Source organism: Myodes glareolus, chromosome 4 (assembly GCF_982192425.1).
Source record: "Myodes glareolus chromosome 4, mMyoGla1.1, whole genome shotgun sequence".
Lineage (NCBI taxonomy): Eukaryota > Metazoa > Chordata > Mammalia > Rodentia > Cricetidae > Myodes > Myodes glareolus.
The window spans coordinates 77,818,896-77,846,201 of record NC_142029.1 but is presented as its reverse complement, the minus strand read 5'-3'; the positions used below and the strand labels follow the sequence as shown (position 1 = coordinate 77,846,201).

The following is a 27,306-nucleotide window of genomic DNA, read 5'->3' as shown; positions in this document are numbered from 1 at the left end:
GCTCCGCCCACGACGCGCGCAGGAGGACCCCCCCCTCCCCCGCCCGCTGGCTTCCACCCCTCCTGAAGCTTGTGCCGGTGGCCCCGCCCACACGCTCCACCCCCACACTCGAGGTCCCCGTGAGGCCCCGCCCACACACTCTGCTCACGCCCGCAGCGCGCGCTGGAGGCCTCACCCACACGCCCGCCCACTCCCCCCCCCCGTTTGCGTGAGCTCAGGGCGGAGCTTCTCCTCGTGCTCCGGCCCACGTGACCGCGGTCGGGCACTGACTAGCGGGTCAGCGTGGCGTAGCCCGCGGTTGCCATTTCCGTATTTGGTGCCCAGGAAGTGGGTGACGAGGTAGGTCTCCAAGACTCCTTCTTTCTCCATCCTGCACTGGCTGAACCTTGCATCTGCGTCCGGCCCGGCCCCAGGTCCCCATAGGCTCTGTGAGGGTGCTGGCTTCCTTGTGCTGAGGGACTTTTCAAACCAGGCTTTCTAGCCGTTTCTTAGTTTGGGAACCTAGGCTGACTCCAGTGATTTCTGGAAAGACAGCCGAGCGGGCCAGAAGACTTGTAGAGCTCAGCATGGTGTCCTTAATCCTAAATAGTGGCCAAATGTTCTAATTTTCCATTTTTCTTGTATGTGTAACCTGTGTTGAGCCTAGTGCACTAAGCCACATCCCCGCCCATCTAAATGTTTAGAAGGAGGGTTTAATTGTTGGTGGTTTAGGCTTGGATTTTTGAGACAGGGTCTCACCAGGCTAATACTAGCCTCTATAGTGGCCAAGATTGGCCTTGAACTCTTGATCTTCTGCCTCCATCTGGTCGCGTATGATGTTAAGTCTATCATGCTTAACAATGTTTTACTTTGAGGCCATCTCATTAAGTTGCCCCCACTGGCTTTGAATGTTCTTCTGCCTTAGCCTCCTATGTGACTGGGCAATGGGACCTGTGTTTACCGGGAACATCGTTAGGACTCTCTGAGGAATAGAACCATTAGACTTTATAAAATTATTAAGGGGTTAGTTAGGTTGACTTACATGATCAAAGATGGGGTACTTCAAGTGTTTGCACACATTGGAGAACCAAATCGCAAAGCAGTAGGTGTCAGTACAAGATGCTGCCTTAGCAGTTGTAAACCATCTGATATGGTTGCTGGGACCCAGGACCTCTGCAACAGCAGTTTGTGCTTTTAGCCATGGCGTCATCTCTCCAGCCCCATGGTCAGAAACCCTGTCAAAACTCAGTGGGTCATCATTGTGAAGCGATTTCCTCCAAATTAAACCTACTTTGGAGGTAGCTCCTTAAGTTCAGGAAGTAAACAACTCAAAGGTTTCAGATCCCTTCCAAAGTGACCTGAAACTGACCAGATGTAGTAGGTCCCTTGTAGCACCAATAACAAAAACCCAGAGACAGAAATTGGGGTTCAACCCCAGAACCAGAATAGCAAAGCAGCCAAGCCACTAGAGAAGCCTAACCTCCACCATGGCTGGGCAACCATAAACCAGGCAGACAAAGCCTCTCTCTCCTTCCATTTTATGTTCCCCCATATTTAATTCCAGTGCTGGAATTAAAGGTATATGATTCCCTAGGATTGGGATTAAACAAATCCGCCGCCTGGATTTGTTCCTGCCTTGATCCTGTGTAGCCCAGGTTGGCCTTGAACTCACAGAGATCCACCTGACTAGACTCTGTCTCCCAAATATGTGTCACTATTGCCTGACCTCTAGTGACTTTAGCTTTGTCTCTGGTCTTGGGCAAGATTTACTTATTGAAGTACAAACAATTTATCACTACAGCCCCTCCCTCCCCACGCATATAAAAAGAGTAAGAACTACTAAGAGATGCACTCAGATAAGCTGAACTGTCTGGAAGAGGCTCGACTGCCTGGAAAGAGACCCACTCCAACTGTCCAGTCGTCTGCAAGTTGTGCGGTGTTTCAGGTTTCCAGCTTTATTGAAGGTCTCCCACGTTGGCATGGTCTTTATTTGTGTGTTATTTCTGCTCCTATAAGTGTCCCTCACCCACACTCCTCTAAGCAACCCCAATAAAACTCATTGGTTTGCCAAGTTGGACTTGGGTATTCTTACTTTGATCTGCCATCAGTTCCCTATCTGGCATGAGGAGATGTTTGTTCTTATTTCCGTAGGAATAGTGCCACACAATATCACTGAAAGAATGGTAAGACATGAAATTAGGAGGATGGCTTGTTGTAAAGAAGGGCTTCAGTGGGAGTGGGATAAGAGAGTGTAAAAGATTACTATGGTTAAAACACAGAATATACATGTATCAGAAATGGAACATAATGGCCCATGCTTTTAATCCCAGCACTCAGGAGGCAAAGGCAAATGGATCTCCATGAGTTCAAGGCCAGCCTGGTCTACGTAGTGAGCTCCAGAACAGCCAGAGTTACAAAGTGAGACTCTTGTCTCCAAAACCAAAAACGGGAGCTAGGGAGTTGAGAATGAAAGGAGGCCTGGATGTGGTGGTGCATACTAATATCCCAGTGCTTGGGAGACTGAGGCAAGAGAATTGATGTGAGTTTGAGACAAGACTAAGACTAACTGTACAGTGAGTCCAGGCTAGCCTGGGATAGATAAACAAAAGCCTATCTCCATAAAGAATGGACAAAGGGCAGCAAGCAAGAAAGATAGACTGGAGTTCAAAGGTCTCTATGGACTGAGTTGTTCTTAGGAGAATATGTCACGCTGATTCCTAAGCTGGCCTTCCTCTCTTGCTCCTACTGCTCCAGCCTCCCAGTGCTGAGATCGCAGGCCTGTGCCCTCAGGCCTGGCAGGAACAGGCTTTTATTGGAGAAAAATATACACCCTCAGATTGGAAAAATACATCATCACATTGAGCACGATCCTGAGAATACTCAGATTGAACTCATATAACCTGTTCTAAACAACGGCAGACATGGCTCTGTTGTGGAGAGGCTCTTGCTGCCAAGCCTGAGGAAGCGAGTTAGAGTCCCAAGACCGTCATGATGGAAGGAGAGCATTGACCCCTGCAAGCTGTCCTGTGAGCTTCAGTCACTTGCGGCACAGCAATAATCACACCCACACCCACAAAAATGAATAGATATGATAATAACAATTCTATATCTCCCTCTCACACACACATGTGAGAGTGCACACACAACACACACACTCAGGCAGACAGGAAAGCCTCTGGGTGGAGAATTTAGTATTATAGTGTGCAAAGTTTATCCTAGGACTCATAAAGAGAGTAAATCCAGATGAACCAGCTATTTTTAGTTGGCTCCTTGTTTCTTGGGAGGCTGTTATCTGAAATAACAATGACAGTTTTGAAGGTTCTATAAGCAGCCCTTTCCTGGGGCAATAGCCTTCCCTCTCCCCATACCCTACCTCTGAAGCATGGATGTTTACCTTTAAAAGTATCTGCCTAGAGGTTAACAAAGGCTCCAGAGATCAACCACAGTTTTGAAAAGGAAATCAAAACAGAAACCAAAGTTCTACAAAGGGTGTGTGTAGCTTTACTCAGAAACAACAGGTCACAGTCACAGTTTGACTAGTGGTTGGAACTCTGATAGAAAAGCATCCAGGCCTCTGGCTTTAGAAACTGTGAACTAAGACTTCAAAACAGATACACAGAGTGAGGGAGGGAATGGAAGCCAATAAGAAAGACAGATAACTAGAAACCAGACCCACCTGTGCTAGAAGACTGTGAGGAGAATGGCTGGCTGGTGCCATCACCCTGTGATCCTAGTACTCAGAATGCAGAGGTATACGGATTACTGCAAATTTGATTGAAGCCGGTGTGGGTGAGCTACTTATATCAGGTCATCCTGAACTTTATTAAGACCCTGCTTCAAAAAAGAAGGTAAGGAAAAGAAAAAGTGCATCTATGAATCTCGATAACTACTAAATAAAAAGACAAACCCTATAAGTAAAAGCTAATAAATAATGAAGATAGAAATGTAAACAAATCAAAGGCAGGAGTTTCAGAATATAGCTCCTTCAGCAGGGCCTTACCTAGCAGGTGGCAGGCCCTAGCCTTGATTCTTAGCACAATATAAACAGTGCAGAGATACTGTGTACCTCATTTGACTGGAATGATTGCTTAGAATACAGGATGCCCTGGGTTCAAACTTCAGCACCTCCTACAGGGGGCGTGATGGTGTGCTTTGCCTGTTATCCAGCACGGAGAAGGTGGGAAAAGGAGAATCAAGGTCATCCTCAGTGTGTTTGAGTTTGAGGTCAACCTATCTAAAAAATAAATAAAGCAAAAAAAGGAAGAAGAAACAAAAGCAGTAAGAAGCAAGCTGGGACTGGGCTGTGGTGGTATACACCTTTGATTACAGCACCTGGGAGGTAGGTTCAGGCAGATCTCTGTGAGTTTGAGGCCAGCCTGGTCTGCAGAGAGTTCCAGGACAGCCAGGGCTACATAGGGAATCTTATCTTAGAAAACAAAACAAACCAAACCAAATGGGAAGCAGATAATAAGATGAGAGATCTGAATCTGTTAATGTCAATGATTACTTTAAATATTAATGAATCAAGCATTCTAATTAAAAGGAAGATCTTACCGAATTGGCATTTAAAGAGCAAGCACTTACAACCATTTTTTTGCTGGGAAATTGACTTCTGTGCACGGCTATTTCGCTGGTGAAGTCCCTGTTCTCAGTTTATTTACCTTTGACTACAGGGACCCACCACCTTGAGGCTCTCTGAATTCACACATAGATTTAATTGCTGGTTAATCGTTTTCTGTTTTTCCATATTTTTTTCTCAGAGCTTTAGTCAAGATAAGCCAGGACACTCAAAGTCTTTTAAAGACCACTCCTGTAATCCCAGTACTCAGGAGGTGGAGGAAAGAAATTCAAGATCATCCTCATTTATTAATTTCGAAGCCAGACTATCTAAAATAAAACAAAATGGCAGAAACAGAAGAACAAAGGGACAGTAACCAATACAACAAACAACCTAAATATCTAAGATATTGCACTACCTAGCAACCCATTTCTTTCCTTCAGTACACTGTTCTAATGCAACACCAACGAAGCTGGAAGAGTTGTACTTCTTGGTGTGGGCAGTATTAACAATGCTGGCATCTTCTTGCTAGCCAGACCTTAGGTTGTCCAACATCTTGACATCTGTTATTATGACTCGCCATTGGCATCAGTTGGCCTCAGTTTATATCAACAGTAAACAAAAGGCTACATGTAAGGAAATCCTATTGAGGAGTGTTTTGGGGGTCAAGAGAGAAGGAAAAGAAGCAAGACTGAAGAGGAGGAGACATTGACTTACAAGATAGTCAAGCTGAACCTTCTTGATGTTGGATTAGCCCTAAGTGGGAAGGGAGACTGAGCTGGCCATTGTGCAGTTCCTACAGGAAGTAGCTAATTAATGGTTCTTAGGTCCCAATGCTGTCTCCTTAAACCCGTGGGCAAGCAGGACCCATAATTGGGTCCTGTCATTGGAACTTGTGAAGGGGGAAATGTAGGACCCAGCCATGACAAGCTCAGTAGAGGCCTGAATCTCAGTAATGTGGTGGTACATGCCTGTACACTTGAGAGCCTCAGCCTGGGCAGCATAGTAATACTCTCTTGCACATGCGTGCGTGTGTGTGTGTGTGTGTGTGTGTGTGTGTGTGTGTGTGTTCCCAGTGGTGGCAGCAGAAAAACTCCAGGGTCTCACTGGCTAGAGAGAGTCTAACTAAAAACAAGAAAAAAGAAGGAAAGAAGAGAAAAAGTCAAGAATGACCTGATGTTGATCTCTGGCTTTCACACACATGGGAACGCATGTATTCGCACCTGTACACCCAAGCACACTTGCACCTGTGTGCATGCGCACATGCACATACACAGACACGATATGACTGGGGCTTACCTTGACTGCCTCTGAAGTCATGAGCAATGGGAACAGGCACTAGTATTTGTTTGAAACCCAATAGTGACTGTCATATGTGGCCACGTCTACAAATAAGAAGTTCAAACAAAAGCAAACAGGCTCACTTGTATATGACCATCATGAATTTCCATCAAATAATTATCTTCTGCTGTCTTACTCCATTGTGTAAATGTACCATATTATCCTTATCCATTCTTCGGTCAAGGGACATTTACGTTGTTTCCATGTTTATCCTTATCCATTCTTTGGTCAAGGGACATTTAGGTTGTTTCCATATTCTGACTATGACAAACAAAGCTGCTATGAACATAGTTGACCACATATCCTTGTGGCACAATCGAGTATCCTTTGGATATATACCCAAAAGTAGTATTACTGGGTCTTGAAGAAGGTTGTTTCCTTTTTTTCTGAGAAATCACCAACCTGACATCCAAAGGAGCTGTACCAGCTTTCACTCCCATACAATGCAGAAGTGTTCTCTTTTCCCCACAACCTCTCCAGCATAAGTTGTCATCAGTGATTTTTAATTTGGCCATTCTTACAGGTATAAAATGGAACCTCAGAGTTGTTTTGATTTGCATTTCTCTGATGACTAAGGATGTTGAACATTTCCTTAAGTGTCTTTCAGCCATGTTAGATTCCTCTGTTGAGAGTTCTCTGTTTAGGTCTATACTCAATTTTTTTTTATTGGATTATTTGTTCTTTTGATGACCAATTTCTTGAGTTCTTTGTATATTTTGGAGTTCAGACCTCTGTCTGATGTGGGGTTCGTGAAAATCTTTTCCCATTCTGTAGGCTGTTGTTTTGTCTTGTTGACCGTGTCCTTTGCTTTACAGAAGCTTTTCAGTTTCAGGAGGTCCCACTTATTAATTGTTTCTCTCAGTGTCCGTGCTGCTGGAGTTATATTTAGGAAGTGGTTCCGTGTGCCAATGCGTTCAAGTATACTTCCCACTTTCTCTTCTATAAGGTTCAGTGTGGCTGACTTTATGTTGAGGTCTTTGATCCATTTGGACTTGAATTTTGTGCATGGTGATAGATATGGGTCTATTTTCATTCTTCTACATGTTGATATCCAGTTATGCCAGGACCATTTGTTAAATATACTTTCTTTTTTCCATTTGATATTTTTTGCTTCTTTATCAAAGATCAGGTGTTCGAAGGAGTGTAGATTGATATCTGGGTCTTCTATTTGGTTCCATTGCTTCTCCTGTCTGCTTTTATGCCAATACCAGGCTGTTTTCAGTACTGTATCTCTGTAGTAGAGTTTGAAGTCAGGGATTGTGATGCCTCCAGAAGTTCTTTTATTGTACAGGATTGTTTTGGCTATCCTGGGGTTTTTGCTTTTCCATGTGTAGTTGAGTACTGTCCTTTTGAGGTCTTTGAAGAATTTTGCTGGGATTTTGATGAGCATTGGTTGAATCTGTGATTATCTGGTACGGGAGAATTATCTGTATTCTGTCAATCATATTTTAATAAAACGCTGATTGGCCAGGCAGGAAGTATAGGTGGGTCAACCAGACAGGAAGTAGAGGTGGGGCAGTGAGAACAGGAATATTCTGGGAAGCAGGAAACTCCCTCTGCCATTCCTGCCTAGACCACCAAAGAGGCAATATGTGAGCTGACAGCTGAAAAAGGTACCAAGCCATATGGCTAACATAGATCAGAATAATGGGTTAATATAAGTTACAAGGGCTAATAACAAGCCTGACCTAATGGGCCAATCAGCTTTATAACTTATTGAGATCTCTGTGTGATTGATTTTCTCTGGGACTTGCCGGTTGTGGGGTACTGGGCAGGACAGATACAAGCCGGCCCTTCATGTTACAATTATCTTCTGCTTTAAGGCATCTGAAAATCTTCTTTGGTAATGTCTGCTTCTGTTTTATGTTCTCACTGTGCCTTCTCAAACTTTGTGAACTGTAACTCGCAGAATTACTTGGTGACCCACAATAAAAAGAATGTAATCAGCTCAGGACCGTGTGCCTGGTAAAATTTATAGAAAAATCATCAAAGCCATTGCAGTGCTGTGGGCTTGGAGAAGAGCATCCCCTGGTAGAGGTAATGTTGATTTGCAAATAATTAAATGCTTTACTGAATGACTGAAATCTGAAAAAGCTAGTCCTTAGGTTCCTTAGAGCTTATCAGTGTTTTGGGTGTTGGAATGTAGCTCAGCTGGAAGAGTGTTTGCCTAGCATGGAAGAAGCCCTGGTTCCATCCCCAGTACCTCACAAACCAGGCATGGTGCCACTCCTGTTATCCCAGCACTCCAGAGGTAGAGTTAGGATCACAAATGTTCATCTTCAGCGCATAGTGTTTGTCCCTTGAAGACCCAGAAACTCAGTACTTCCAGTAGGCCCTGCTGTTCTCTGCAATGGAGCACCTTTCATGGTACCTGCAGATCTTTTCTGTACCCCTGGTATGATTTCTTTGCTTCCACTGGGCTGCTGTGTGCCCTAACTGTCAAGACTTACAGCTCAGACTTTTGCTAGAACCCTCTCTTGGACCAATAAAGCTTTGTCTATCAAAGGAAAGAGTGGGAAACCTGTAGGAGTCCCTTCTTCCTGTGATCCTAGACCATGAAGGTCCTACACCAGTGGGGTGAGTGACGGTGTGCAAGCCAGGCCCCCTTGTGCAGCCTTTATGGCCAGATTCTGCTGTAGGCCCAGGGTTTAATCATTCCCTTTCATTTTTTCTTCTCTCCCCCCCCCTTTTTTTAATCTGTTTTTGTGTGTGTGTGTGTGTGTGTTTAGACAGCGTTTCTCTGTAGCCTTGGAGCCTATCCTTGGAACTAGCTCTGTAGACTAGGTTGACCTTCAACTCACAGAAATATGCGAGCCTCTGCCTGCTGAGTGCTGGGATTAAAGGCGTGTACCACCACCGCCACCTGGTTCATTTCCTGATTCCTATTGTGTAAATGAAATAAATCAGTTTTAGTCAGGTCCTGATGCCAGGGAACTTCTAAGACCTTATAGATTTTGATCTCCCATAACATATGCTAAAATTAAATATGGTTTTTAATAATATTGTTTAATAATATTGTAACTTTTGGGTTTGTTTTGAGACAGTCTTGCTGGCCTCAAACTCTCGGCAATCCTGCCCCAGCTTCCAAGATGCTGGGGTTACAGGCTTGGACTCTCAGCTGTTTCAGAACCTTTCAAGGGTGGGAAACCAGGACCTTACTTATTCCTATTTGTAGTGATATTTTATGTGTATTTTAATAAACAAAGCTTGCCTAAAGATCAGAACACAAAACAGCCACACTAGTCAGTCATACAGGCCAGGCAGTGGTGGTACACACCTTTAATCCCAGCAGCCACACTAGTTAGCCATAGAAGCTGGGTGGTGGTGCACGCCTTTAATCCCCACCGCACTAGAGAGGAATATTAGGTGGGATGAGGCAAAAATTTGTTCCCTTGTTCAGTCTGAAGATTTCACAGAGGTAAGAGTTCTACAGTGGCTTTGGCTGCTTTGCTTTTCTGATCTTCGGGTTGAATCCCAGTATCTATCTCTGGGTTTTTATTATTCATGTTACAACTGGCTCCCATTGTTTGGGGTACGAATTCATAAAGAAACTGCCTGTGGCTTTTTAGCCAACAGCACAGGCCAGAGATGCATGTAGGGCTCCAGTCTAACCTTGCTTGGCTTTCTTTTTTTTTTTTTTCCCCAAGCCTCTTAGAGAGTTTGGGATTTTCCTGTTGTAGGCTCTCTGAGATAGTCTCCAGCTGCTACCCAGACTCCGGAAGCACCTGGGCTCCAAATACCACAGGATTCACTGGCCCTAGCCTGGCTGGTTTTGCCTTCAGGCAGACCCCCACCACACGTTTTTTCCAAACAATCCCCTGTGCATTTTTCATATAGTTCCTCACTTCTCCACCATGGGTTTCAGGCTCTCCCTGAGCCTCCTTCCTGGGCTGCTGCCAAACTAGGTAACTGCCTTGAATTCAGTCAGGCCTTTACTGTTCTATGTGGCAGCAATAAACCTCACATCTTCATCAACATCCTCAGATTTGGTTAGACAATTGGAAATTCTTTTTTTATTTTATTTTATTTTTTGGTTTTTTGAGACAGGGTTTCACTATAGCTTTGGAGCCTGTCCGGGAACTAGCTCTTATAGACCAGGCTGGCCTCGAACTCACAGAGATCTGCCTGCTTCTGCCTGCTGAGTGCTGGGATTAAAGGCATGCGCCACCAGTTGACAATTGGGAATTTTTAAGGGGAGAAATTAGTTAAAAAGGAGTTTTTCCCACATTAAAAAAATGGAAAAAAAGAACATTACAATGGAGGGATTTGGGTCTCTGTATGTTAATATGCTAGGCAGTTTGAAAATGGAACAATTAAATGAGAGGGTATCGAACTTAGATGGGATTTATGTAATGTCAACTTAAACATCATCAGCTTTATCATTTTTGTCTTATCACTAAAAAAAGTTGGTTAATCTGAGTGTTAAGATACAGGCCTTAGAAAAACCTAATAAAACAGATTACAGAGAAATTCAAATCCAGACAGAGGAATTTGATGGAGAATCAATTTGAATGTTGCATTATAAGAATAGAAGCCCAAGATTTTCAAACAGCCAACCTTAATATATCCAGTAACCTTATAGGAATTGCTGAATGACAGAGGCTGTGTTTCAGCTAAATTGACTCTTGTGCCAATGTTAGATTTAAGGAGATTCAAGGAAGCAATGGTCTCATGGCTTGCATTTACCTTTTGTGAAGCAAATATTAAACTCATGAGCAGTTTGTAATAGAATTATCCCTAAAGACTATACAGAATTGATTACAGGTATTTTAGAGCCTGGTCCATATTACAATGGAGTACCTGGCTCAGAGAAGAGGCTAAGATTATTGAACAACAGAGTAAAGATAGAAGTAGGGAAATCTCCCAAGATCAAATCTTTGAAGAAGATTATGCTAATATAGAAAGGCAAGCTATGTATGATAGCCACACCCTGGATTTATGCTGCACAGCAGCTTTGAATGCTTGGGACAGAATTGGAGAAATAGGAAAGAAAATTGAATCATTTACTAAAGTTATACATGGCCCAAATGAAGCCTTTATGGATTTCTTACAAAGATTGACTTAAGTAGGAAACAGAATGATACTAAATTCAGAAGCTAGACAAATAATAATTGAATCTCTGCTTTTGAAAATGCTAGTTCTCTATGCAAAAGGATAATTAGGCTACTAAAGGCAATGTCAGCACCTTTGGAGAAATGGATTCAACACACAAGTAATCGTGAATCTCATGACCATGATGATGCATGGATAGGAGAGGTGATTTCTAGAGGTTTGAGAAAAAAATCAAAATGTCAAATGTTATAATTGTGGCAAAGAAGGTTATCTTGAAAAGGGATTGTAAATAGGGTGTTCCTAGAAACAATGTTTTTTTTCTAAGAATAATTAGAATGCCTCTCCCTTCTGTATTATGTGGAAGGTGTGGCAAAGTAAGGCATTGGACTAATGAATGTAGGTCAACAAGGAATATTCAAGGTAATCCTTTGGTGTCAGGAAACTCCATCAGGTACCTCTTGTACACCCCTATGCCAAATCTGGTTTAGTCATTTCCTGCCATCATAGAGGAAACTCTTTCCCAGAGCAATTAAAAAAACTAATGCCTATTGTAAGAAACCATACTGCTCTGGATAATAGAACAGCTATACAAGAAAGAACAAAAATTTCAGGAGAAACCATAAAGTGAGTATGTTGGCAGAATTCTGTAAATGAACAAAGACTAAAAGTACAAATGAATGACGTTGTCATTGAAGGTCTGGTAGACACAGATGCGGCTGTAACAATAATTTCATCAGAATCTTGGCATCCAAATTGGCCTCTTCAGGATGTAAATGTTCAGTTTTAGACACTGGAACTTTGTCTCAGGTAAAGTAGAGCATGAGATGGGTTGAATGTATAGGGCCAGAGGACAGAAGACTACTAAAACCATATGTGGCTAACAGCAATGAATTTGTGGGGGCGTGATTGTTACAGCAATGATATAATCAGATTAACATTCCCCCGATCTTAGAAATAAACATAAATTAATGTATGCTTCTGGGAAAAATAACAGGGTTTTATAAAGAACAGTCACCGATCATTCAGGTTGTGACTGAATAAGAACAGGACACACAGCTGATATTTCAAAACCATCAACAGCCCTACCTTTGATATGGTTGACAGAAAAACCTGTATGGGATAAGCAGTGGTCTTTCGCAATAGAGAAACTGCAGGCTTTATAACAGCTGGTACAGGAGCAACTAGATGCTCAGCATATAGAAAAATCAGCCAGTCCTCAGAATTCTCCTGTATTTGTTGTTAAAAAGAAATCTGGAAAATGGAGAATGGTGACAGATGTAAGAGTTGTTAATAAGGTGATTCAGCCAATGGTCTCCCTACAGTTTGGCATTCTTTTGCCTTTTCTATTGCCGAAAGGATGGCCTCTTATAGTTATTGATTTTAAAAATTGGTTATTCACTATAACTTTACAAGAAAAAGATAAAAATTTGCCTTCGCAATGCCTACTCATAATTCTCAGCCTGCTAAGCGATAACAATGGAAGATTCTTCCACAGGGAATGTTAAATAGCCCTACCTTGAGCCAATATTTTATAAATTATCCATTGGAAATGATACATAAGCAATTTTCTGAATCTATAGTTTATCATCACATATATGACATTTTGCTATCTGATTCAAATGTAGATACTTTAGAAAAAATGTTTGAAGAATTAAAGAACACTTTACCTTGTTGGGGATTACAAATGTTACTGAAAAAATACAAAGAGGAGATTCTCTTATTTAGGTTATAAAATAGGTTTACAAACAATTAGAAGACCAGGCAGTGTTGGTGCACGATTTTAATCTCAGCACTCTAGAGGCCGAGGCAGGTGGATCTCTATTGCGTTAGAGGGCCAGCCTGGTCTACAAAGCTACAGAGAAACTCTGTCTCAAAAAACAAAAAATAGCCGGGCGGTGGTGGTGCACGCCTTTAATCCCAGCACTTGGGAGGCAGAGGCAGGCGAATCCCTGTGAGTTCGAGGCCTGCCTGGTCTACAAGAGCTAGTTCCAGGACAGGTACCAAAAACTACAGAGAAACCCTGTCTCGAAAAATCAAAAAAATAAAAAATAAAAAAGTTAGACCCCAAAAAGTACAAATTAGGAGAGAGAGAGAGAGATTGCAGACTCTTTTTTTAAAAAAAATTTATTGATTTTTATTGAGCTCTACATTTTTCTCTGCTCCCCTCCCTGTCTCTCCCCTCCCCTTCAGCCTTCTCCCAAGGTCTCCATGCTCCCAATTTACTCAGGAGATCTTGTCTTTTTCTATTTCCCATGTAGATTAGATCTGTGTATGTCTCTCATAGGGTACTCAGTGTTGTCTGGGTTCTCTGAGATTGTGATTTGTTGTAGTGAGGGGCTGCGGGCAGGCCTGCTTTTCATCCTGCCCGGCTCCCGCACAGCTAGCTTAGCCCCAGAAATAATAACACACAAGTTATATTCATTTAAACATTGCCTGGCCCATTATCTTTAGAGAGTTAGTTACTGACTAACTCTCATATTTTGATATTAACCCATTTTTAATAATCTCGTGGTAGCACCACGAGGTAGTGGCTTACCGGAAAAGATTTAGCATGTCTGACCTGGTGGCTGGCTCCATGGCATCTGTCTCATAGCCCTCTTTCCAGCATTCTGTTTTGTTTACTTCGCCTACCTAATTTTTTGTCCTATCAAGGGGTCAAGGCAGTCTCTTTGTTGACCAATAAATAACACAATAGACAGATAACCCTCCTCCATCAATTTGTAGGCTGGTTTTCTTTGCTTTCTGTTTAAACCCACTTATGAGTGAGTAATGTGATAATTGTCTTTCTGGGTCCGGGTTACCTCACTCAAAATGATGTTTTCTAGATCCGTCCATTTGCCTGCAAAGTTCAAGATGTCATTTTTTTCTGCTGTGTAGTACTCCATTGTGTGAATATACCATATTTTCCTTATCCATTCTTCGGTCAAGGGTTGTTTACCAGGTTCTGGCTATGACAAACAATGCTGCTATGAACATAACTGAGCACATGTCCTTGTGGCATGTTTAAGCATCCTTTGGATATATACCCAAAAATAGTATCACTGGGTCTTGAGAAAGGTTGTTTCCTTTTTTTCTGAGAAATCACCAACCTGACATCCAAAGGGGCTGTACCAGCTTTCACTCCCATACAATGCAGAAGTGTTCTCTTTTCCCCACAACCTCTCCAGCATAAGTTGTCATCAGTGATTTTTAATTTGGCCATTCTTACAGGTATAAAATAGAACCTCAGAGTTGTTTTGATTTGCATTTCTCTGATGACTAAGGATGTTGAACATTTCCTTAAGTGTCTTTCAGCCATGTTAGATTCCTCTGTTGAGAGTTCTCTGTTTAGGTCTATACTCAATTTTTTTTATTGGATTATTTGTTCTTTTGATGACCAATTTCTTGAGTTCTTTGTTTATTTTGGAGTTCAGACCTCTGTCTGATGTGGGGTTCGTGAAGATCTTTTCCCATTCTGTAGGCTGTTGTTTTGTCTTGTTGACCATGTCCTTTGCTTTACAGAAGCTTTTCCGTTTCAGGAGGTCCCACTTATTAATTGTTTCTCTCAGTGTCCGTGCTGCTGGAGTTATATTTAGGAAGTGGTTCCCTGTGCCAATGCGTTCAAGTATACTTCCCACTTTCTCTTCTATAAGGTTCAGTGTGGCTGGCTTTATGTTGAGGTCTTTGATCCATTTGGACTTGAATTTTGTGCATGGTGATAGATATGGGTCTATTTTCATTCTTCTACATGTTGATATCCAGTTATGCCAGGACCATTTGTTAAATATACTTTCTTTTTTTCCATTTGATATTTTTTGCTTCTTTGTCAAAGATCAGGTGTTTGAAGGAGTGTAGATTGATATCTGGGTCTTCTATTTGGTTCCATTGCTTCTCCTGTCTGTTTTTATGCCAATACCAGGCTGTTTTCAGTACTGTATCTCTGTAGTAGAGTTTGAAGTCAGGGATTGTGATGCCTCCAGAAGTTTTTTTATTGTACAGGATTGTTTTGGCTATCCTGGGGTTTTTGCTTTTCCATGTGTAGTTGAGTACTGTCCTTTTGAGGTCTTTGAAGAATTTTGCTGGGATTTTGATGGACATTGCACTCAATCTGTAGATTGCTTTTGGTAAGATTGCCATCTTTGCTATGTTAATTCTGCCTACCCAAAACCATGGGAGATCTTTCCACTTTCTGGTGTCTTCTTCAATTTCTTTCTTCAAAGATTTAAAGTTCTTGTCATACAAGTCTTCCACCTGTTTAGTTAGAGTTACTCCGAGATATTTTTATGCTATTTGTGACTATTGTGAAGGGTGTTGATACTCTGATTTCTTCCCTATCTGTGTACGAGAGGGCTACTGATTTTTTGAGTTAATCTTGTATCCTGCTACACTACTGAAAATGTTTATGAGTTGTAGAGGTTCCTTTGAAACATTTTTGGTGTCGCTTATGTAAACTATCATATCATCAGCAATTTGACTTTTCCGATGTCTATCCCTTTGATCTCCTTTTGGTGTCTTATTGCTAGGACCTCAAGAACTATATTGATTAGATATAGAGAGAGTGGACAACCTTGACTTGTTCCTGATTTCTATGGAATCGCTGGGAGTTTCTCTCCATTTAGTTTGATGTTGGCTGTTGGCTTGATGTATATTACCTTTATTATGTTTAGGTATGTTCCTTGTATTACTGCTCTCTCCAAGACCTTTATCATAAAGGGATGTTGTATTTTTTTTTAAAAAAAAGATTTGTTTATTTATTATGTATACGGTGTTCGTTCTGCATGTATGCCTGCAGGCCAGAGGAGGGCACCAGATCTTATTACAGATGGTTGTGAGTCACTATGTGGTTGCTGAGAATTGAACTCAGGACCTTCGGAAGAGCAGGCAGTGCTCTTAACCACCGAGTCATCTCTCCAGCCAGCAAGGGATGTTGTATTTTGTCAAAAGCTTTTTTGGCATATAATCAGATGATCATGTGGTTTTATTTTTCAGTTTGTTTTTAGTGTGAATTACAGTGACAAATTTTCATATATTGAATCATCCCTGCATCTGTGGGATGAAGCCAATTTGGTCATGGTGGATGATGGTTCTGATGTGTTCTTGGATTCAATTTGCTAATATTTTATTTAGTATTTTTGCATCAATGTTCATGAGTAAGATTGGTCTGTAATTCTCTTTCTTACTAATGTCTTTCTGTGGTTTGGGCATCAGGGTAATTGTAGCCTCATAAAAAGAGTTTGGCAATGTTTCCTTTGTTTTTATTGAGTGGAATGATTTGAGGAGTATTGGTATTAGTTCTTTTGAAAGTCTTGTAGAATTCTGAGCTGAAACCATCTGGTCCTGGGCTTTTTATTTTTATTTATTTATTTATTTTGGTTGGGAGACTTTTGATGACTGTTTCTATTTCTTCAGCAGTTATAGGTCTATTTAATTTGCTTATTTGGTCTTGATTTAATTTTAGTAAGTGATGTTTATCTAGAAAGTTGTCCATTTCCTTTAAGTTTTCCAATTTTGTGAAGTACAGGTTTTCAAAATATGACCTGATGATCCTCTGTATTTCTTTCTTGTCTGTTGTTATGTCTCCCTTTTCATTTCTGATTTTGTTAACTTGGATAGTCTTTCTCTGCCTTTTGGTTAGTTTGGATAAACATTTGTCTATTTTGTTGATTTTTCTCGAAGAACCAACTCTTTGTCTCATTGATTGTATTGTTTTCTTTGTTTCCATTTTATTGATTTCAGCTCTCAATTTGATTATTTCCTGCTGTCTAGTTCTCCTAGGTGAGTTTGCTTCTTTTTGTTCTAAAGTTTTCAAATGTTCTGTTAATTCACTAGTGTGGGATTTTTCCAGCTTTTTTGTGTAGGTGTTTAGTGCTATGAATTTGCCTCTTAACACTGCTTTCATTGTGTCCCATAAATTGTATGGTCATTTTCATTGCATTTTAGGAAGTCTTTAATTTCCCCCATTTATTTCTTCCTTAACCCATTAATGAGCAATGTTTAATTTCTATGTGTTTGTGGGTTTTCTGGAATTAGGATTGCTGTTGACTTCTAGCTTTAGACCATTGTGATCTGATAAGGTACAATGGATTATTCCATTTTTTTTTATTTGTTGAGGTTTATTTTGTTACTTTTTTTTGTCAATTTTTGAGAAGGTTCCATGAGGTACTGAGAAGGTATATTTTTTGTTTGGATGGAATATTCTATAGATGTCTGTTAAAGTCTATTTGAGTCATAATATCTGTTGTCTTATTTCTCTGTTCATTTTTTTGTCTGATTGACCTGTCCAGTGGTGAGAGTGCAGTGTTGACGTCTCCCACTATTAGTGTGTGGGATTTAATATATGATTTAAGCCTTAGAAGTATTTCTTTGACATATGAGGGTGCCCTTGTATTTGGGACATAGATGTTCAGTATTGAAATTTCCTCTTGATGGATTTTTCCTGTGACTAATATGAAATGACCTTCTTCGTCTCTTTTGACTGATTTTAGCATGAAGTCTATTTTCTTAGATATTAGGACAGCTACACCTGCTTGTTTCTTAGGTCCATTTGATTGGTATATTTTATATAATTTATATAATTCTGATAGGGGTACCTTTATATGTTTCTTGGCCTTTTTCCTTTGCAGCTCTTAATATTCTTTTTTTAAAATGTTTTTCTTTATTATTTATTATGTATACAGTATTCCGCCTGCATGTACACCTGCAGACCAGAAGAGGGCATCAGATCTCATTACAGATGGATGTGAGCCACCATGTTGTTGCTGGGAATTGAACTTAGAACCTTAAGAAGAACAGTCAGTGATCTTAACCTCTGAGCCATCTCTCCAGCCCCCTTATAGTCTTTCTTTACTCTTTTATTTAGTGTTTTGATTATTATGTGGTGAGAGGACTCTTTTTTTGATCCAGTCTATTTGGTGTTCTGTAAGCTTCTTGTATCTTCATAGGCACATCTTTCTTTAGGTAGGGAAAGTTTTCTTCTATAATTTTGTTAAATAAATTTTCTGTGCCTTTGAGTTGAACTTCTTCTCTTTCTTCTATGCCTATTATTCTAAGATTTGGCCTTTTTATGGTGTCCCATATTTCATGGATATTTTGGGTTAAGCTTTCGTTAGATTCAATGTTTTCTTTAACTAATGAGTCTATTTCTTCTATCGTATCTTTAATGCTTGAAATTCTCTCTTCCATTTCTTGTAATCTGTTGTTCATGCTTGCATTTGTGGTTCCTGGTCTTTTTCTCATGATTTCTGTTTCTATAATTCCTTTGGCTTGTGTTTTCTTTATTGTTTCTATCTCAGTTTTTAAGTCCTGAATAGTTTCTTTTATATGTTTAATTGCTTTTCTTGGTTTTCTTTAAGTGATTTGCTGATATCTTCCAATTTTTTGTTTGTTTTTTCCTTCATTTCTTTAAGGTAATTTCTCATTTCATTTTTAAGAATTTCTAACATTCTCTTGAGGTTATTTTTTAGATAATTTTCTTCTGGTTCATTCATATTTGGTTGTTTAGGTCTTGCTGTTGTAGGGTCTTTAGGTTTTACTGGTATTGTGTTGCTCTTTGTGGTGTAGCATGTGATCTTACCTTTTCTACTCATCTTTTCCTCTAATAGATGTGGTTGGGGCTGTCTGAGATTCTGTTGAATAATCTTCTAGGTGCCAGTGAATCCAAAGCTCAGATGGTTGTTCCTCATGGTACAGTCAGTGTCACAGTTCTAGTTACCCCGTTGGTTACTCCTGTTCCTGGAGATTGCTCGGTGCTCCTGTGCTTTGATCTGCTCCCTTGGAGTTTGCTGTCTCTGGCTTACTTTGGCCTTGGCTGCTGGCTTAGATCTGTTTCTGTAAATCCTGGTCTGAATTCCCTCTTGCAGAAGTCCCTGGCTTGGAGTTGGACCTCTTCTGGTGGAGATTGCTGACTCTGGATCTGGTCGCTGGCTCAGTCCTGATCCGCCAGTGTTCTGGGACTGGGTTGGCTCCCAGGACTGGATTTGCTCCTGACTTCTGCTCCCAGTGGAGCTTGTTTCCTCAGGCCCTCTCCATCCTAAGTGTCTTGTTCGGTTCCACTTCTGTGGAATTTCTTGCCCAAGGTGGAGTTCCTTGCTGAAAAGAAGGTATATTCTTTTCTGTTTGGATGGAATATTCTATAGATGTCTGTTAAGTCCATTTGAGTCATAACATCTGTTAGCTCTCTTATTTCTCCGTTCATTTTTTGTCTGATTGACCTGTCCAGTAGTGAGAGTGGAGTATTGAAGTCTCCCACTATTAGTGTGTGGGGTTTAATATATGATTTAAGCTTTAGAAGTGTTTCTTTGACATATGAGGGTGCCCTTGTATTTGGGGCATTCCTGTGACTAATATGAAACGACCTTCTTTGTCTCTTGACTGATTTTAGCATGAAGTCTATTTTCTTAGATATTAGGATAGCTACACCTGCTTGTTTCTTAGGTCCATTTGATTGGTATATTTCGCATCCCTTTACTCTGAGATGATAGAAAGACACCACTTAAAGATCAGCTTTGGAATACAAACTGCTCAGAACAATTTCGAGGTGACTACCTGAGATGGTCCAGCCTAACAGACTACTCTAGCCAGGACTCAAGCCCTGCCCTATACCGTTACGCAGAGCCTGGTAAACTGTGTATCTGGTAAATGATACAGCTACCTCTCCCAGAACTTGAGAGTTAATTCAAATTTTTCTTTTCAGGATCCCCTAAAGATATCATCACTTCCGGACAGCAGGAAGTAAATTTAAGAATACAACATCTGGGTGGTGGCTTGGGCAGGATACACGTGGTGCGGTACAAGATGATGGATGCAGAAGTAATTACTTTGCCAAAGAAGCATAAAAAGAAAAAAGACCGGAAGCCATTACGAGAAGATCATGTAGCTGAAATACAACATGCTGAAGACTTTCTTATCAAACCAGAATCCAAAGTGGCTCAATTGGACACTTCTCAGTGGCCCTTGTTACTAAAGGATTTTGATAAGCTAAATGTAAAGACAACACACTATACGCCTATTCCTTGTGGTTCAAATCCTTTGAAGAGGGAGATTGGGGACTATATCAAGACAGGTTTCATTAATCTTGACAAGCCTTCTAACCCGTCTTCCCATGAGGTGGTAGCCTGGATCCGACGAATACTTCGGGTAGAGAAGACAGGTCACAGTGGCACACTAGATCCCAAAGTGACTGGTTGTTTAATTGTGTGTATTGAACGAGCCACTCGTTTGGTGAAATCACAACAGAGTGCAGGCAAAGAATATGTGGGAATTGTCCGGCTGCACAATGCTATTGAAGGTGGCACTCAGCTTTCTAGGGCCCTAGAAACTCTGACAGGTGCCCTGTTTCAGCGACCCCCACTTATTGCTGCAGTAAAGAGGCAGCTTCGAGTGAGGACGATCTACGAGAGCAAAATGATAGAATATGATCCTGAAAGAAGATTAGGAATCTTTTGGGTGAGCTGTGAAGCTGGCACTTACATTCGGACACTTTGCGTACACCTTGGCTTGTTACTGGGAGTTGGTGGTCAAATGCAGGAACTTCGGAGGGTGCGTTCTGGAGTCATGAGTGAAAAGGACCACATGGTGACGATGCATGATGTACTCGATGCTCAGTGGCTCTACGATAACCATAAGGATGAGACTTACTTGCGGCATGTTGTTTACCCTTTGGAAAAGCTGCTGACATCTCATAAACGGCTGGTTATGAAAGATAGTGCAGTGAATGCAATATGCTATGGGGCCAAGATCATGCTTCCTGGTGTTCTCCGATATGAGGATGGCATTGAGCTCAACCAGGAGATTGTGGTCATTACCACCAAGGGGGAAGCTATCTGCATGGCTATTGCATTGATGACTACAGCAGTGATTTCTACCTGTGATCATGGCGTAGTAGCCAAGATAAAGAGGGTGATCATGGAGAGAGACACTTATCCTCGTAAGTGGGGTTTAGGTCCAAAGGCAAGTCAGAAGAAGATGATGATCAAGCAGGGCCTTCTAGACAAGCATGGCAAACCCACAGACAACACCCCTGCCACTTGGAAACAGGACTACGTTGATTACAGTGACTCTGGCAAGAAGGCAGCGGTTGCTGAAGCAGTACCAGCCCCTCAGTTAACTGCTGCTGCAGTAAAAGTCACAAAAAGGAAGTGGGAGAGTGACAGTGAAGGTGACGAGACCCCTCTAGGGGTCCCCCAGGTGATGGAGAAGGAAAAGAAGAAAAAGAAGGACAAGAAGCCTAACACTGTGCCAGAAGGTGGGGGCGAAGCTGGACATGGGGACAGTGATACCAGCAAAACGAAAAAGAAGAAGAAGAAAGTAAAAGCGGTGGAAGAGATATCTGAATAGTAAAAGCCACTTGAAGCATTATGTCAGGCTGGGAGGAGAAATGGAAGCCTTATTGAGAAAACATTTTGTTGAGGGAGTAGAACACAGAGCTCTGGGACACTTTCCTTGCCACTTACGATCTCGGTGGTTAGGGTGTGACCATCTTGTACTGTCCTGTTCTAAGGCTATGAGAGATGAAAAGCAGGTTTTTGCCACTGACCTCTCTGCTTGCTTGAGTGGGGGAACACACCTTCAGACATGAAACTGCCTAGTCACTGTCTGCAAATGTTTACTACTGGCCATTTTAAACAGTGTCATAGATGGTCCTTTCCTAATGTTTGTAAAAATTAAATCTGATGAATAAAATGGTATAGAACTTAAAAAAAATATAGCATCCACATTCCTAAGAGGTACGGTGGGTGGTTTTTTGGTCATTCAATGGGTTATGGATATTTGTCATTGTTTAGGGGGGTTGGTTACAAGTTGTTATTGGTTACAGTTAGGGGAAAAGCTAAACAAAGGAAATTAGATTCAAGGTTCTTATTTTGAAAAGAAAAAAAGGAGATATAAATATTATAGGATAAAAGGGTAGATTATTAAATCTACTCTGAAAAGAATAAAGGGAGGATATAGATATAAGATAAAAAGATAAATTATTGAATCTACTTTTAAAAAGCAACTATTAGCTTCAAATTTTTTACATTGGATTGGATTTTTATATATTGTATACAAATTTTGTATATTGATACAAATTTGAAATTAATTTTGTTAGAATATAAAATACATTTTTACTCTTGCTCAAGGTATTGTACCTATTAAACTCATTTAACAATGATGCAAATTTCTAGTCCTTGAAGATTTTTATTACCAGCTATTTAGGTAATAAGGAAATGCAGGTTAGTAGTTAATCATTTATTATAATTGAATATAATCACATTATATATATATATATATATATATATATATTTTCAAGATCAAACAAAGATATATTTTAGATAGACAGGTCATCTACAAACACTTCAGAGAGCTACAGACTATGGCATTTAAGGTGTTTTCATAACATAAGGCTTTCATGATGGTGAGATACGTCTGCTCCTAGCAGCACCAATCTACTTCAGAGAAGATAATGGGCATTGAAGAAACTCCATATGGAGTTTACTTTATTTGTGGCAAAAATAAGCCACTGGGCAAGAAAATGCCCTTGCCTTGACTACTGACAGTATGTTGTCCTAATTAGACAAGCAGGACAAAAAGAAACTGACTGCCAAACATTGTCAAGACAAGGTAGGAGAGCCCTTCAGAATACCCTGCTTCAAAGAAAAGTCTGTCAAATATGCTAAGCCTGTCTACTGAAGGTGGGTGCCCCAGTGTTTCAGAAGAACTTTGGGTGACAATCCAGGCAGCCAGCTCTTTCTGTCATTTCTCACAATTTTGGGAGTTTGCTTCTGGCACTTCCTGTTTACTCAGTTAATATTATTTCTTTCTTAGGTCTCTGAGGGAGTTGAAGACTAGATAGTTATAGTTTTCCTTGTTTACCAGATGCAGAAAGCAAGTTATGATAGAAAGGAAATTAGGTACAAGAATTTGGACTCACCAAGATAAGATAGATATGAAGTATTTTCTCTGAATTTGTGAGATGCAAATGAACTAGACATTGTTGATCTATTTATTGCCTGTATGTAGTTATTGTACTTATTGTATATAGTTTTTCTTATAACCTTTCTTTTAGAAAAGGGGGAAATGTGATATTTCATTTGTATTTTAATAAATAGAACTTATCTGAAGATCGGTGCAAAACAGCCACACTAGTCAGCCATAGAGGCCAGGCAGTGGTGGCACATACCTTTAATCCCAGCACTAGAGAAGAATATAAAGAGAGATGAGACAGGAACTCACTCTCTTTTTCAGTCTGAAGAACTCTCTAGTGGCTTGGCTGCTTTGCTTTTCTGGTCTTCGGGTCGAACCCCAATATCTGTTTCTGGGTTTTTATTGTTCATGCTACACCTATTCTTAGTGATTCTCCTCTTTTTTTTTTTTTTTACTTTTTTTTAAAGATTTATTTATTACCTATACAGTGTTCTGCCTGCATGTATGTCTGAAGGCCAGAAGAGGGCATCAGATCTTATTACAGATGGTTGTGAGCCACCATGTGGGTGCTGGGAATTGATCTCAGTACCGCTGGAAAAGCAGCCAGTGTTCTTAACCTCTGAGCCACCTCTCCAACCCCATGATTCTCCTCTTAAGAAGTCACTTAAAGAAATTGGAAGACTTTGAATCAAGAGTTGAAGGAGTGAGAATGAAGAGGTTAGTGTGGGGTAGGTATCTAGTTGACAGCTGTACATTGAAAGGGATTGGAGTGGACAGATTGGTGTGGGTTCGTGTTGGGAAACCCCAAGAGGGAAATTAAAAGCAAAGAAAGGGTGATGGCACAAATTGAAGAGTACCATGACTTTCAAATAATCTAAAAACATAGTATATAATAAAGTTTAGGGTCCAGTGATGATGGTGTGCCAGAAATCAGAGGTCTTAAGAATGAACATTTTCAAAGAAAGCAGAATGGACAAAAGGCATGCTGGGTGACATACCTCAGCTCCCACTTCCACTCAAGAAGAGGTGCAAGAGGAGTGGGGGGTGGGAGAGGGGGTGGGGGTGGCACATACCTTTAATCCCAGCACTCAGGGAGGAAGGGGCAGGCAAATCTCTGAGTTCAAGGCCAGCCTGGTCTAAGAGCTAGTTCCAGGTCAGCCAGGGCTGCACAGAGAAACCCTGTCTCGAAAAAACACAGACATACTCACACTCAAGCAAAACAACGTTAGGAACAACAACAACAAAAAGACGAGCCAAGAGGACTTTTTTGTTTTGTTTTGTTTTTGTTGTTTGGTTAGTTGGTGGGTTGATTGGTTTGGTTTGGTTTGGTTTAATTTTTCTTTTTAAATTTTCTTTTGTGGGGGCAGGGTGAAGAGTGGGCATGGGAGGAATGGGGAATTGGGACACATGATATGAAGATCCCAAAGAATTAATTAAGAAATTATGTTAAAAAAAAAGAATAAAGTTTAGGGTCAGCAGGATGCCTCATCATTTATAGGCACCTGCCAAGGAGTCTGACAGCTTGAGTTCTATCCCCTGGCCCCGTACAGAGAAGAGCCGACTCCTGACCTGCACATGAATATTATGGAAAGTGCTCAAACACACGTTCACATGCACAACAAGCAAACACGTAAATGTGATAAATTCGATAGTTTAATCCTGGAGGTAGGAACTGCCTGTAGTTCCAGTCTGAGAAGGTACTTGGAGGATCTGGAGCTCACGGTCATCCTCCTTTACTCAGGAGACCTCATTTCAATAGACAAGCATGATTTAAAGAATGGTGCGTTGTTTACTCTTGGGAGACAGAGGCAGGAGAGTCCACAAGTTCGGGGCCACACGGCCGCACTGTGATACTTTTCCTCAAAAAGCCGAGATAAGCAAATAAACAATTCAATGTAGGTTGGTTGTAGTTTTCTCACAGCATAGAAAGTGCTGCAGCAAGCTGAAGGGCCTCCACAAGGTGGCGCTCTGACTACATCCATCGCTGAGACTGGCTTCCAGAGCACTTTATTCGTTTACTCCTTGCTCAGTCTTCAAGGGCCGTAACTAGAGGTCTGTCACACTCCAGCCATAGTCAGCCCCCCTATCATTAGTGCCAAGCCTTCCCCCTGGAGCAATGACAGTGTCAATTTCAGCAATGGCAACGAGGGAACAAATGCAGCTGTTGTGCCTTTTAGAGTAATTGCTACAGGCCCTTTGGAGACAGCATTATAACCACAGCGCTTATACAGACTTATACAGTATTTCAGTTTCCTGTTTTAAGCCCCGTTAGCATTCTGTGTCATGAACTTGTGAATCTAGCGAACTCATGGGAGTCTGGAATGATCTGCCCACACTTTTACAATGTGCTTGTGGTCCCCTGGAAGGCACTATCTTGCTGTCACTATGTTGCCTGTACTCAGGACAAAGATCACTCTTTCTAAACAAAAGAAAACAACAAATAAACAGAAAAACAAAACAAAACACAACCGAAAAACAACCCAAACCCCTGAGGTCTCATGTAGCCTGCACTGGCCTCCAACTCTCTCTGTAGTTGTAGGTGGCCTTGAGTTCTTAATCCACCTTCCTCTACTACCTCAGGGCTGGGTTTACTGTCCTGTGCTAAGGTTCTTAGTTTCTGTAGTGTCATGGATGGACCCCAGGGCTTATATGTGCTAGGCAATCACTCTACCAATTGAGTTATATCCCCGGTTTCCTAGCCACTGCCCCCACCCAAGATAGGGTCTTGCCTTATGTTCCCTATGTAGCCCAGACTGTCCTTGAACTTGCTTAATAGACTAAACTAACCTCAAATTTTCAGTGATCCTTTTCATTGATCTCCCAAAGGCTGAGATTAGAGGTATGTGTCTCCAAGCCTGGGTACAAAGGCCTCTTTCCTCTGCCCTGTCTGGCTTCTTCCTATCTACTTCTCCATCTTTTGGCTTTTTTGGAGGGCAGGGAAGGAGTTAGTTCAAGACAGGGTTTCTCTGTATAGCCCTGGCTGTCCTGGAACTTTCTCTGTAGACTGGGCTAGCCTTGATCTCAGAGAGCCTCTTGCCTCTGCCTCCTAAGTGCTGGGATTAAAGATGTGTGACACCACTGCCTGGCTAGGGAAGAAACCAGGAGGGTGGCTGTCTTTTCTCTGGTGTTTGAGAAAGAGCTCTGAAAGCTTCTTATCTTCAGTCTCCACCCCAGGTCTCTGGTACTTTCTTATCTTTTCATTTTTTACGTCCAGCACACTTCCTCACATAGTAAAGGAAGGAATGGACAAGTAAACAAACTAGCTTCTAAATTGGGTGTCATAACTCATGCCTGTAATCCTAACACTCAGGCTGCTAAGACAGGAGGATTAGCACATAGCCTTGACTGGCCCAGAAATCGTCCTGTAGACCAGGCTGGCCTTGAACTCACAGAGATTCACCTGGCTCTGCCTCCTGAATGCTGGGATTAAAGGTGTGCGCCACCACTGCACACTGTTCATTGCAAAGAGTCATTGGTCTAGTATGAGACCTCTGGTTTCTGCTACACTATTGATGTTAGGCCCTTACTGGGATTCCTCTTAGCTATCCTGTGGTTGTCCCGTGTTATGGAGGTCTTGCAACTTTGGGCCTGCAGGACTGACCCCTTCATGTGTTCCAGCAGATAGATGGGGTGGAGATTGGGGTGGGCCAATTCATAACCCTGATTCTGGGCCAGGGTAGTGCCGGGTTGGTCAGTCTGCCAGTTAGTTCTCCCCTGTCTTTGACACCAGGGTGAGATCTCTAGTATTGCCCTGGCTAGTTCACCCCTGGAAGCCATAAGCAAGGGGCAGAGCCAGTTTTCCTGCTTTCATAGCCTTGGGATCTGCTCTTCTACACCTACACCTTCAGGCCTAGCTCTATTATGTTGCCCATGAGAGGTGTGGGGGCCACTCTCCCAAGTGCTGTAGCTAGTGAGGGGCAGAGCCAGCCCTCCTACCTATTATATACAGCGAGGGGGGAAGCATCTCTCCCGGCTCTCCACCTATGCCATCATATGGTAGATGAGGGACACAGCCAAATCTCCAAGCTCATGTTCTCTAGGTGGTTCACATGCACCCCTGTCAATAGGGTGTTTCCCAGATGAGGGCCAGGGTGCACTTTTCTGAGTGCTGCAACTGATACGGGGGAGGGTCAGCTCACTCCTCTGCTGCAGGCAGTGAGTGGCAAAGGGTAAGGAGGTATCTCTTCCCCACCTACACTACCACATGACAGACTCAAGAGTAGTGAGGACAGCCCTCTCATGCACACAGCTTTGAGGCTGGTTCACCAGACTGGCTTTATTGTGCTGCCCAGGTGAGGTGCAGGGCCTGCTCTCCCGAGCGCTCACCTGCTTTCTTATAGAACCCAAGACTACTAGCCCACGGATGGTACCATCTCGACCCTACCATCAATAAGAAAATGCCTTACAGGCTTACCTATGGCCCCACTTTATGAGGATATTTTCCCAATTGATGTCCCCTTCTATCTGATGACTCTCTCCTGTGTCAAACTGACATA

General features: G+C 41.7%; 1 protein-coding gene across 1 annotated transcript; it reads left to right on the top strand.

Annotated features, from left to right (window-relative positions):
• The first annotated feature begins 208 nt into the window (after positions 1-208).
• On the top strand, positions 209-21,610 carry LOC125388976 (H/ACA ribonucleoprotein complex subunit DKC1-like). Its single transcript, XM_048417374.3, has 2 exons — positions 209-339; positions 19,602-21,610. Exon 2 carries the CDS (start codon positions 19,703-19,705, stop codon positions 21,242-21,244), a length of 1,542 nt encoding a protein of 513 aa, XP_048273331.3. The 5' UTR covers positions 209-339; positions 19,602-19,702; the 3' UTR covers positions 21,245-21,610.
• The last annotated feature ends 5,696 nt before the right edge of the window (positions 21,611-27,306 follow it).